The following is a 12753-nucleotide window of genomic DNA, read 5'->3' on the forward strand; positions in this document are numbered from 1 at the left end:
AATATTGTGATAGTAAATACAAAGTTAACTGTCATGTAATATTTCCTGTCATATTTATTACTTACAGCCTAATGAATATGCTTCAGCGGCAAGAATGATCAGGTTAATTCTGAATAATGCACTAATAATTTTAACCTAAAAGAATATGCAAGTGCAAACTAATCAACGTTAAAAATATTGCTCTATCTTTTAATACCAGCAGGGCAATCTTATATGCTATTATTTCAGAAGAAGTCCTCATTAATTAAATGTGCTTATTCTGGCTTATTATTATAGCTCTCTAATTCTACAGCTATTTAACTTGCAGTGAGTCCCATGAAACTTTTAAAAATATAACATAACATAACATATAGGAATGTACTGCCTTTTACTAATATCAAACCTAATTTCTATTTTTATTAAAGATTAAAGTTTTATCTAGATCATTTTCTCAGGTATGTGCTAAGCATGTATGAAAGGAGTATCAGATATGAGTTGCAAAAAGTCTGTTGACTAGAACATAGCAGTAGAGTTTTCCACCTCTCACTGCTATCTTCTGTTAATAATCAGGACTTCTGGCAGACTTAGTACACAAGAAAATATGTGTCAAGTATCTTGACACATAAAAGAATACCTTTATAATGGCAAGATGTTTAAAACAGTTTCTTCAGTCATAACCATAGGCATCCCAGTATTCATTTTCTAGAGGGTAATCCTTCATTTCTTTCTTTCTATCTTGTTCTTCATCATTTTCCTTTATACCTAAAAATTGTGTGCACGTTATTTCAATAGTAAAGCAAATTCTATTCATTTCTATGGCAAGACACTGTTTCTCTTATGTGAAGAAACAATCAGCACAATTTTGAAATTGTTCACTGCTCTCAAAATATATCCACGTTTTACATTTATCAATAAGAATGAAAAGTAAAATATGGCACCACAATATCTCTCAGTAAAAGCGCATTATAATTTCATGGAATAGCATGTCCAATACACATTCAATACTGTGTTGGATGTACACAGCATTTTGGGATTTTTTTCAATCTTTTATGACTGAATCACTGGAAGTAAGTATGATCACTCCCATTTCAGAGGTACTTACTTAACTATTGTAGAAAGCTATGGGGGGTAGTGGAAAAAATGCTGGGAGTATTTAATAGGCAATAATAGATAATCAATATGATTTCAACATCTAGATTTAGGAATATTCAATGTTGCAAGAGAATCGAGCCTACAGGAAGCCAAAACACCCAGAGAAAAACTTGAAATATAAGCCTCCTATATTGTATACATGCTCTGAAATGTTTATTTAGCCGATAATCTCAAGACCACATGCCCTTCTTCCAAGAAAGTTAATGGAATTGAATGTGGGATTGTCCCATTTTAGCCTTTAAACTATGGTGTGGACACGGTAATCTAGAAACATTTCCAGGTTAAAAATCATCACTAAGATTAGAATTAATGTTTCAAGCAGAATGATCAGGTTTTGTGTGAGAGAGAGTCTGCTGCCAGAAATGTCAGCTGCTTGTCTGGTTCTCTCTTTAATGTCTAATACTACCTACTTTCTGCTATGACATCACAAGATTCCTGCCCCTTCTCTGCTTATTACCTAATGTTAGGAAATGAGAAAAAAAACACTACAGGTAGTCCTCAATGTACGACCACCATTTCTGTTGCAAAATGAGACATTTGTTAAGTGAGTTTTGCCCCATTTTACGACTTTTGCCATAGTTGTTAAGTGAATCACTGCAGTTGTTAAATTAGTAACACAGTTGTTAAGTGAATCTGGCTTCCCCATTGACTTTGCTTGTCAGAAAGTTGCAAAAGGTGATCACTTGATATCCAGGACACTGCAACAGTCATACATATGAGTCAGTTGTCAAGCATCCAAATATAAATCACGTGATCACTGGGATCCTGCAATGGCCGTAAGTGTGAAAAATGGTCATAAGTCACTTTTTTCAGGGCCGTTGTAACTTCGAACGGTCACTAAGCAAACTATTGTAAGTCGAGGACTATCTATATATGAATACTGAGGCACTGGCTAAGCTGAACTGCAAGATAACACACCCCCAAAATTGTCAGTGGCAACCCATTGCATTTTTAAGGCCTTTATGACTAAATGTAAAAGCCTGGATTTCTGTCTCCAGTTTTCTAGACTGACTACCAAAATAGCTTTAGAAGAAACATTTTAATACAGCTCTGCATGATTGCATTATCACTGACTTACACGTAGTAGAAGTTTTTCTGACCGTAGTCTCCTTCTTCATTTCCTACAAACTTTCTACCAAAATAAGCAAATGAGGCAGAATCCTACATTTGACAGCTCATGATAAACCTCTATTTTATTCCCAGGCTCTCGTTTCCATATTTTGCTGAATATCTCAGCGCTCCATATAGCACAGGCAAACATGTGATACCATAATTAAATACATTTTTACCATACATAGAGCAAGAACATATGTAACCCCTCAAAGATAGCATGCATTTCTAGTACCAATTTATGCTTACAAATAGATATTCTGATTTCTAAATAGGATTTTTTTATAGCTAAATACTGCAGAATTTAGAATTTAGGCATTTATTGTGCAGTAAGTATGCACCTTTTGTATACATTGGCACAAGAAGCAGGATATAATAAAATCCTCTTTATAAAAAGGCAGAAACCTTCATCCTATAGATCGCACAGAACAGGAAATTAAATGAAATCAATTAACGACCCTGCTCTGGTATACAGAAGTCTTAAATCTACATAAAAGAAGGCATTTGCCTATCAAGACAAATGGGATTTCGCATATTATCACTTCCCTGGAAATGACATGTCCATTAATCGCTGAATATTTGCAGCCTGAGGCAAATCTGAAATGTTTCCACAATATGGCAATGGAAATAAAAATGGGATATTTTAATCGGTAGTTTTAGGCAATTATATTGACACAATGTACTACTACATCTGCAATAGAAATGAAATAATAATACTTAGGACTTAGCGTGTATAATTATATCTTTTCACCAAGAAAAGTAATTGAGAGTACAAAATATTTTTCTCATTACATTTATAATAATCAGTTATTTACCTAAACCTAATCAACCAAGAAATGAAACCTTATGTGAAAGAAAGAGTAAATAGGCTGTTGTTGTTACTATATGAATTTTAACATAAAGTCCTGAATATCATAGCATTAACTTTAGGGTATTTAATATCTATGCCTCTGTATATAGGGATCTAATGCAGAGACATTTCAAATAATTATGGGGGAAAGAGAGTTAGAAAACATTATATAGAAAGCAGGAAAAACATATATGGTGTACATGAAACTGGTATATTTATTTTACTTTCATCCAATTAAATATAGTTGACTACAAATGGGAAAATTAGATATATTTAATAAATGTGCTGTCAGGTAAGTTATTACTGTCACCAGTATTCTAGAAATAAGCAATATTAACAGTATCATTGAGTTTGATCAAGTACACTAATTATTTTACAATCAACAGAATTATAAAGGAAATTCTACTCAAAGGCAGAATAAAAATTGAAAATAGATATAATGCAAAGTAAATATTATATGCTTAGTAATACTTGCCAACTTCATGAACTTGTTATGCAAAACAAATATCTTATTTTCTTATTGAAGAAAGTAAAATATAAAATGAATATGTAAATGAAAGGGGAAAGAAATCAAAAAGAAGAAATTAAACTTTATATTCAACCATATGCAAAATGTTTACATAGAAGAATACTTGTACAGATCAAAAGTAATTTTCCACTTTTAAATTACTAACACAGCTACTAAAAATCATATGTATAGGAAAAATGTTTCCTTTTTTTCTTTTGTTATTAAGTTTATTTAATTTTGTAGTCTCTTTTTTACTGTTAGCATTTTAGTCTCTTGCATATGTCATCTTCCTCTGACATTTTTGCTTTAAGAGCCTTGCTTTGGTATATAAGTTACACATAAACTTACATACCAGAGGGAATTAAGCCCTATGATAAAAACACTCCTGTATTAAATTCTATGGATAAAAACTATGTGCTTGTAAAATCTATGTTTTCTCAACTTCAGCTATTAATCTTTTGCAATTGGAAATCTGCAGCTGCATATTCATAATGCTAGTTATTGAATTTAACAGTAAGACATTTATGACTTTTTTAAAAAAAGAGAACCCTATTTAGCCTCTCCAATGACAAAAACAATTTTAATAGTCATGATAGGAACAAAGATAATAACTCTCAAAAAGAAATGAAGCAGCTGATGTAAGCAATATGTGGATTAGGTTACAAGTTTAATATCCACTTAATATTGGAAACGATTTCAGAAGAAATAACAAACAATATTGTCTAAAACACGAGTGTTAAATTCGCCACGTCATGTGTCTTGTCGCAACGTATTGTGACTTTTTTCGCATTTCCAGAGCTAGGGTGGGTGTGGCCACTGCATGATGCAACTGGCCCGCAGGCTGGCAATTTGACACCCCTGGTCTAAAACAACAGAGCGTCATTCATAACAGAAATTGGTTCATAAAGCCACATCCATTTGAAAAAAAAAAAAGCTTTGAAGTTCTTCAATTACAGAATGGGAGAATTGATGCTGCAAGGGTTAACTGAATTAACTGAATTATTTAAGACTCTTTGCTACTTAATGTTCATGCCTAGTTTTCTCTTTGCTATAACTTTGGAATGATCATAAGCTCTGAATTCAATGCAAGGGAGCAAATCTGTGGCTTCTACTGCATACATATACTGTACATACACACAATCAACGGAACATGTCATAATCATCAACAAAGGCAAGCTTGATGGCAGACCTGAAATGTCAGACTAAGCATTAATTAAATATTGATATTCTGGAAATTAGCAAATTAATTGATCTAATTGATCATATTAGAGATTTGGAGGCCTCCCACCCTGATGAAGTTCAGGAAGCTATTAAAGACCAGACTATTCTCCTTGGTTTTGGGGCAGATTGAAGCTTGAGCCCCTGCTGGAGAGGGGTTCTAGTTATATGTTGCTTTTGGTCTATCATTTTTTTCTACTTTTTTCTTACTTTTTAACTGTAAGCCACCCAGAGTCATTGGGAATTGGGCCCTATACATTGTATAAATGAATAATATTAGAGGAGCACCTTCTATCTCAAACAAGAAAATCATAAATGAAATTGAGCAATCAGCAATATTAGTGTTCAGATGCAACCCAAAAATAATAGAATGATCTGAATTTGAATTAATCTTTCAGACTGGGGACGCTCCACGAATACACTCCAAGCACAAATTCAGGATAAATTGATACTGACAGTTCAATTTTTTTCAATAGAACACCAAAAATGCTAAAGTTGAAGGTAAAACAATATATGAAATAAACTGAGAATCTGTTTTCATTGTACAAAATGAAGCATAAGGACTTCCAGGGAAGAAATGCTAACTGAACACAGCTCTGTTAAAAGGGGCTATATGGATTTGGTTGTAGGTGACTAGATCAGGGGTGTCAAACTGGCGGCCCACAGGCCAGATGCATCACACGCAGGCCACGCCCACCCCAGCTCCACAAAGGCAAAAAATGACACAATACGTCACATGACGCAATCATGTTTGACACCCGTGCTATAGATATATAGTTCATTTGCTATATTTTAAGAGAAGGTGATGAGTTACTAAAAAAATTATACTTGGGAGAAAAGTAAATTTTATTTTGCTTTATTCTTATTTTTTCTTTTTTAATATATTTTATTGATTTTTTGCAACAACAATTTTTAGTGCTTAGTAAACAGCGTGTTGTCTGGGTTCATATATTTAAAAAACAATAATAATTAATTTCTATAATTCCATATATTAATGATATATTTCCTTGATCTTCTCTTCTTCCAGTAGTATTCTCCTTTTGTCAACATTAAGCAAATATAATTCTTAATACTTTCGATACATACAAGGTTGGATATAAACATTTTTCTTGTGTTTGTACAAATAACAGGGACGTTAGCATATAATATCTTTTCTAATCAGCCTGTTTCAATTGTATTTATAAAAGTCATCTTATTAAGTCACTATATGTCCTGTTTTCAAGATTCTTATTTAAGCTTAATTTCCCCTCTGTATTCAAACCATTCTTATCAGTCATAATTTTCTCAAAGTTAATTATCTTTAAATATCCAAACTTTTCATTCACATACACCATCCCAATATTCTTACATTTCATATATTATAAAAAGTATTATACTGCTTGCATATCTTATCCCTCTTACTGCAGGGCCTCTTTATATCCATAATTTATTTATTCTTTTAACCATATTCAAACAAGTGTTTAATCATATAGTGCTCCATCTGGTAAGTCGAATCTCTTGAATCTAACTCTAGCCTTCTTTTTTTTGCCAAGTAGCTTTCCAAGTCAGTGTGTTCAGCTTGCCAGGGGATTTTTCCTGTATTTTTGTGAGTGTTGTTGGGAATAGGAAAGACAAGTTAGGTAGAATGTGCATTTTTTGTCTCCCAAACTCTAATGATACTCTTGGCTGCTCTATAATCCATTTTGTTAGAACTTCTTTCCTATCTTCAAGTTTATTTTGAAGCCCTGAAAAATAAAATATCTTTTCCATTTCCATTGTTGTGGCAAAATCTTGCAAGTTTTCTTTTGTTTGTATTATGCTGTAGTTCTCTTCATTTGTAGCTTCCCTCTTTGGGTCACTGTCCTCTGGTTTGTGTTCTTCTATCTGGTTTGTTTGTTCATTCTTTGTCATCATTTTCTGAGAGATTTTTAATTGTAAGTTTAGGTTAAAGATGTGCTCATTTATGTCGTCTAAGTTGTTTTTAATCTCATCATGGTTTGAAACCATTGTCATTTGAATCTATCACAGCATTGCATACATTTCCTCCTTCAAACTATTTGCCTTGTCTTGGAGTATTGCTTCTGCAGATCTCTGATGTTCCAGGCTGGGGCATTCAGAGGGAGATATTACGTGTGGTTTCCTGCCACTTTTAGATAGGTGTGCAACATCCATTTTGTCTCCCCCCTCCAGATAGTCTTTCACCGGTACCATATTCTCTGTGATTAGCCTTGTCAAACCAGCCAATCTTGAAGTCCAAACAACCAAATCTTGTATAGTTCTTATCTTTATATATGGTTTTTATAATCCAATGTGTTTCCAATTGCCAAAGCACCACTAAAAGCAGTATTTTATAACAGTTCTTCTATTCAGGGGTCTTACAATTATCAGCCAGCCAAAATTGCAGTCCAGAATGTTTAACCACCTAATAGCTTTCCAGTAAATTCCCCCCAGAAGATTAGCCAAAAGTCAAGTTTTTTTCTTTCTCTGCAAGCAATTCTTGAGCTTAGAGATCACAGCTCAGTAAGTGTTTATAATCCCAGGTCAGCAGTTTTTTTAAAACAAATATAGTTCTCACTCTGTAGTAGGTGACCCAATGTATTTTCTTTCCTCTGTTCCCAGCTGTTCTCTATTTAGCTAGAAATCACTGAAGTTCAAAGGAACAAGTTGTTCTTTATTTCTGGGTGTCTTGCCAATTTCTGAGTCAATGCAGCTGCTGTTCTATACTCTAATCCTCCACTAGATGTCAGTAGCTATTCATTTTCCAACTTTTAAAACAAATAATTATTTTCTTGTATTTTCATCAATACTCTTTCAGATGTGAAATCTTAACAGTTTTCATAATTTTCAGATTTATCCAGATTGTAGTATTATTAACTTCATTTCAATATATTTCTGTCCCCATAAAAATTAAATCGCCGCTTCCGTCTATGGAAGGGTGGGGGTGTGGTCCCCTCCCTTCTCACTTTCGGAGGATTTTTTGCTTCTTTGGGATCTTTTCCAAAAAATCAGTTACAAAATAAAAGAGAGAAGATCAATATTCTTACCCAGTTCCAAGCACCGTTGTTCACTGTTATTGTGGTTAGTGCTTTTGGACTTCGGCTGCCGGTAGCTTGGGCTAGTCACCAAGGTGTAGCTAGACTTTCTCCTGTCGGCTTGGAGGGCTTCCCCCAGATCAAACGGATTGACCGCCATTGTTCCGCAATCATCGGGGGGTCCTCCTTCGCCGCCTCTCCAGGGTAACTTTAAACCCGTTTAGGATCCCCTGGCAGGGCAAAACCAGCTGTGGGGTGCGGAGCCCTGCAACCCCTCAGCCGCGTCCCTACGACGCAAGACCGGAAATCTTTATTTTTTTTTTCTTTTCTATTTTTCTTTCTATTTTTTCTCTTCTTTCCTGCACCTTCTATTTTTTCTTTTTCTTTTTTTACTTTGTTTTAGTTTTTACTGTTGTAACTTCTAATCTTTAACAAAATTACTATCAAAAAGTATATATTGCAATCAACAAACCTGTAGGAATTGATGAAGTACAGCAAAATTGTTCAAAATCTTATGAGATGATGCAGTTAAAGTGATACATGTGGATTTTAAGGAAGTACAGAAAATACAGCAGAGGCCACGAAACTGGAAAACATTTATTTTATTCTAGGACTTAGAACATTCTAATGACAATTGAACTGATATCACATTATAGCACAATAATACTCATGATTTTACAATCCAGACTTCAACAATACATAAAATAAATGATTTTATTTTAATGTGATATACATACATACATACATACATACATACATACATACATACATACATACACACACACACATATATAGTGGGTTCAGAAGAGGCAGGGCCACTGAAAATTCAATACTAATATTCAATGGATAATGGAAAATGCAAAAGACTGCCAAAAAGATGTCTATTTTTGTTTAATATCTTTTAACTGTATAGACCATATGTAATTATGAATAGCTATAGATAGGAATGGATTGACAATAATGTTCTAACTATATGAGTCAAATCATGTATGATCTTAATTTTTAAAATTTGTGATTAATTATACTCATAAAACTTGATAAAGAACGAGTCCGATATCAACCTCACTGGGATTCCAGATCACTTTAAAGATTATGATTCTTAACGTCCAGCACTGCTTTACAATACTAGCATTACCCTATCCTTCTTTGAATTCAGAGTAACATGTTCCCAGAAAGTATAAATATTTTAACGGAAAGGAATGAGGCAAGAATGTGAAGTTCTTTGTCTTTGATCTCTTGCAGACAGGGAAATGGGACAAGATAAAGGAAATCCTTCTCTCTCTCTCTCTCTCTCTCTCTCTCTCTCTCTCTCTCCCTCCCTCCCTCCCTCCCTCCCTCCCTAAAACCATCACAGGATGTTGAATCAAAACTGAAGCAAATATATATATATACAGGTAGTCCTCGACTCACAACTATTTGTTTGGTGACCATTACAACAGCACTGAAAAAACTGACTTATGGCTATTTTTTACATTTACAACCACTGTAGCATCCCCACAGTCACACGATCAAAATTTAGACGCTAGGCAACTGACTCATATTTATGACGGTTGCAGTGTACCGGGGTCATGTGATCACCTTTTGCGACCTTCTGACAAGCAAAGTCAATGGGGAAACAAGATCCAATTAATAACTGTGTTACTAACTTAACAACTGCAGTGATTCACTTCACAACCGTGGCAAGAAAGGTCATAACATGGGGCAAAACTCACTTAACATCTACCTTGCTTCGCAATGGAAATCTGGGGCTCAAATTCTGGTCATAAGTCGATTTGATTTAATTTACCTGTAAATTAAGTTAAGGTGGTGGAGGTTGCCTTAGAGGCAGGCCAGCGAGCAACCAGGTACTTACCGCCAGTCATTACTCCTTGGACAGAAGTGCCATTCCAGTGCTGGATCCAATGGTCCCTCGCAGTAATTTCTTCCTCTGTGTGGCTCGTTCTCCAATCAGTCTCCAGAGACAGAGCCACAATAGCTTCCCACCAAATGCCTTGCCCCAGAACTCAACTCAGATCACCCCTCCCCCACCAACCTATGTGAATAGTAGGAGAAACACGAATGGTCTCTTTACTATGGCTTTGCTACACTCTTTACTAGACAAGAGAAGTAAGGCTACTACTTCCAATCACAACAACAGCTAAAGCAAAAGTGGAACTTTTCTACCCAGAACTGAATTTTGATTCCCATCTGCAGCAAAACATCTAAACTCACATGTTTTAGAACCCCAAACTATTTGCTGCACATGTCAAAAGATTCATACATGGAATGTTTTGCATAACCCACATAGCAATGACTGCTAGCATCTATATGGTCACTCTGTTGTTCTCTACGGTATATTTACATTCTGGGATTTTTCCCAACTGTTTTGTTTTTTCCCAACTGTATTTTCGAAGACACAAGGTTCACCCCACCTTCCGCAACCGGATGACCACGAGGCCATTTTTTGTGTGACTTTTTTTAACCTATGGGTCAAATAAGCATTTGTGCAAGCTACCAGAGGGGCAGTAGACAACTCTTCTCCATTTTATACTATTCACTTTTCGATGCAAACCTAAGAAAATGTTAAATGCATCCACAAAAATATAAAGAATTAATGTAATAAATACTTATGTAAACATATCAAAGATCTTAAACTGACTGCTAAGGCATGCCAGTGCTCTAAGGAAGATGTGACATAGCTAAATATTAAATATTAAAAGGGAACAAGAAAAATATATTTCATAAAAATAAAAAAAATACTTTCAAACAAAAGGCTCGGATGGTACATTGAAGGCCACACTGATCTGCCTCATCTTACAAAATATCCACAAGTAAGGACTGATCAAAGAATGCCGAGATGACTACAGGTATATAAACCTCTTTACTAATTTTAACAGCCAAGAGCTAAGATGTGAAAAGCTGGCCCAGCTAATCCACAATTCCGTTCTACCTGTTGAACAGCCTATGAGCTAAAATCAGGCATCTCACGTACTGCAAGTGGTACAAAAAATACACTGTCCCACAAAAGAAGGGAGTAGGAAGGAAGGAATATCAGTGACTGACAGCCTTACTCTCTTTCAGTATGTCTACTTCTAGTTAAGTCCACACAGACTTTTGGCCATCACTAAATTTTTAAGCAGCAAATTCCACAAATGTGCTATATCAAATTCCACAAATGTGCTATATCAAAAAGCACTGAATCTGTCCTCAATCTCAAAATACTTAACTTTGAAATTAGCCAAGAGAAAATAACTTCTTTCCTATCTGTGAAATTTTCCTAAGGATCTATCATATTGATGTTAAGAATGCAGTAATAATACTTGATCAGTTGTATGTGAAGTTGTATATCTGAAGGCATTTATGATGTTGAAACAGTAAATACGACATACCTTTTCTCCTTGATCTACTGAAAAAGAATCCAAACATTCTTTTGAAAGCACCTTTTTTCTCCTGTAACAGAAATCAGTCATTAGAAATCATGAAAATCCTAACTATGGAACAGCAAAATTTTTTATATATATTATATATTATATATAATATAATATAATTATATATATATAATTATATGTATGTCTGTGTGCATAATCTTATTTAATTCTATTTAATCCTCTTAATTTTAATCACTTTATATTATCTTCTGTATCTTTTTAATATATTGTAAGTAGCCGAGAATCACTTTATTAGTGAGATGGACAGCATATAAATTTTATAAATGAATGAATGAAAGAATGAAGTGTACTGTATGTGCATGTGTGTACACACACATATATAGTATATACATTCATACATACACATATAAAGGTACGGGTAAGTTTCCCAGTCCAATCATGTCTGACTCTAGGGCACGGTGCACATTTCCATTTCTTAGCCAAGGGGCCCAGCTTTGTCGAAAAACATTTTCCATGGTCATGTGGCCAGCATGATTATATGCCGAGCAGCACAGAACCCTGTTACCTTCCCACTGAAGTGGTACCTATTTATCTGCTCCCCATCTGCTTGCTTTCAAACTGCTAGTGGGCAGGAGTTGGGGCAAGGATGAGATTTCAACCCATCACACAGTGCTCAGGTCTTGAACCCAGACAGTCAGCTTTCCAGCTGACAAGTTCAGCATCTTTAACCACTGAGCTATCACGCCCCCCCCTACACATACATATACGCACACACTATTAAAATATTATGGAAATATATTACAATATAATTATATTAAGATTAGGTATTCATGTGATATATTATATAAAATGTGTCATTAATATTATATAATGCCATATTAAATATGTAAATATTTATACACAGACACACACACCAATACACACACTAAAAAAACAGACACAGCTGGAGCTTGGCTTCCCTGGCTCTTTCCTCTTTTCTTTCCTGCTGAAACTTCTGCAGCCACTGCTCTTGAGAAGTGGCAGATTTTCCAGAAGAATACAGTAAGGAGTGCTGGGTCAACTGGTAATAAACATACGATTTTTCTTTCACTTCACATAGATCCCAGTCTTCCCAATAACGTAGAAAATATTTTGAATTTGCACCATTTTGAACTCAAAAGTTTTGAGACAGAAATTTAAGTGAAAAATAATTTTGATTTACAGCAGAGACTTATTATATAATAGTCTGTATTCTTCAGAATCAAATGACTAATGCAAAAAAATGAAATATATCGAGTGGGATTGCAAAGACTGACTAGGGATGGAGGATGGGATTGTTTGAGAACAATAATAAGTTTGTACATTAAATGTAGAATAAAAGAATGCATGACATTCTTTAAAACCAAGGAAATAGAAACTTTAAAAAATGTATTACGGTAATTACATTTTTCTTCATCAGCAGAATTAAATGTAGGATTCAACCAATTTTCTTTTGATCGTGTACACTAAAAATCTTACTCGAAAATCTTGGGAATATTTATATCTAGACATAGTTTATATTCAGCATAAATATTTCTC

At 34.5% G+C, this 12753-nt stretch overlaps 1 protein-coding gene across 1 annotated transcript in view; it reads right to left on the bottom strand.

Moving 5' to 3' along the window:
- Nucleotides 1-646: 646 nt before the first annotated feature.
- The window catches only part of DCDC2C (doublecortin domain containing 2C), a 38451-nt gene continuing 26344 nt past the window's right edge, over nucleotides 647-12753 (bottom strand). Inside the window, exons 12-13 of the mRNA XM_015823290.1 lie at nucleotides 11197-11257; nucleotides 647-741 (exon numbers count right to left, since the gene is read on the bottom strand). Of these exons, the coding sequence (XP_015678776.1) occupies nucleotides 647-741; nucleotides 11197-11257 (156 nt within the window). The remainder of the gene's footprint in view (nucleotides 742-11196; nucleotides 11258-12753) is intronic.

Source organism: Protobothrops mucrosquamatus, unplaced genomic scaffold (assembly GCF_001527695.2).
Source record: "Protobothrops mucrosquamatus isolate PMUCROS unplaced genomic scaffold, P.Mucros_1.0 scaffold1826, whole genome shotgun sequence".
Lineage (NCBI taxonomy): Eukaryota > Metazoa > Chordata > Lepidosauria > Squamata > Viperidae > Protobothrops > Protobothrops mucrosquamatus.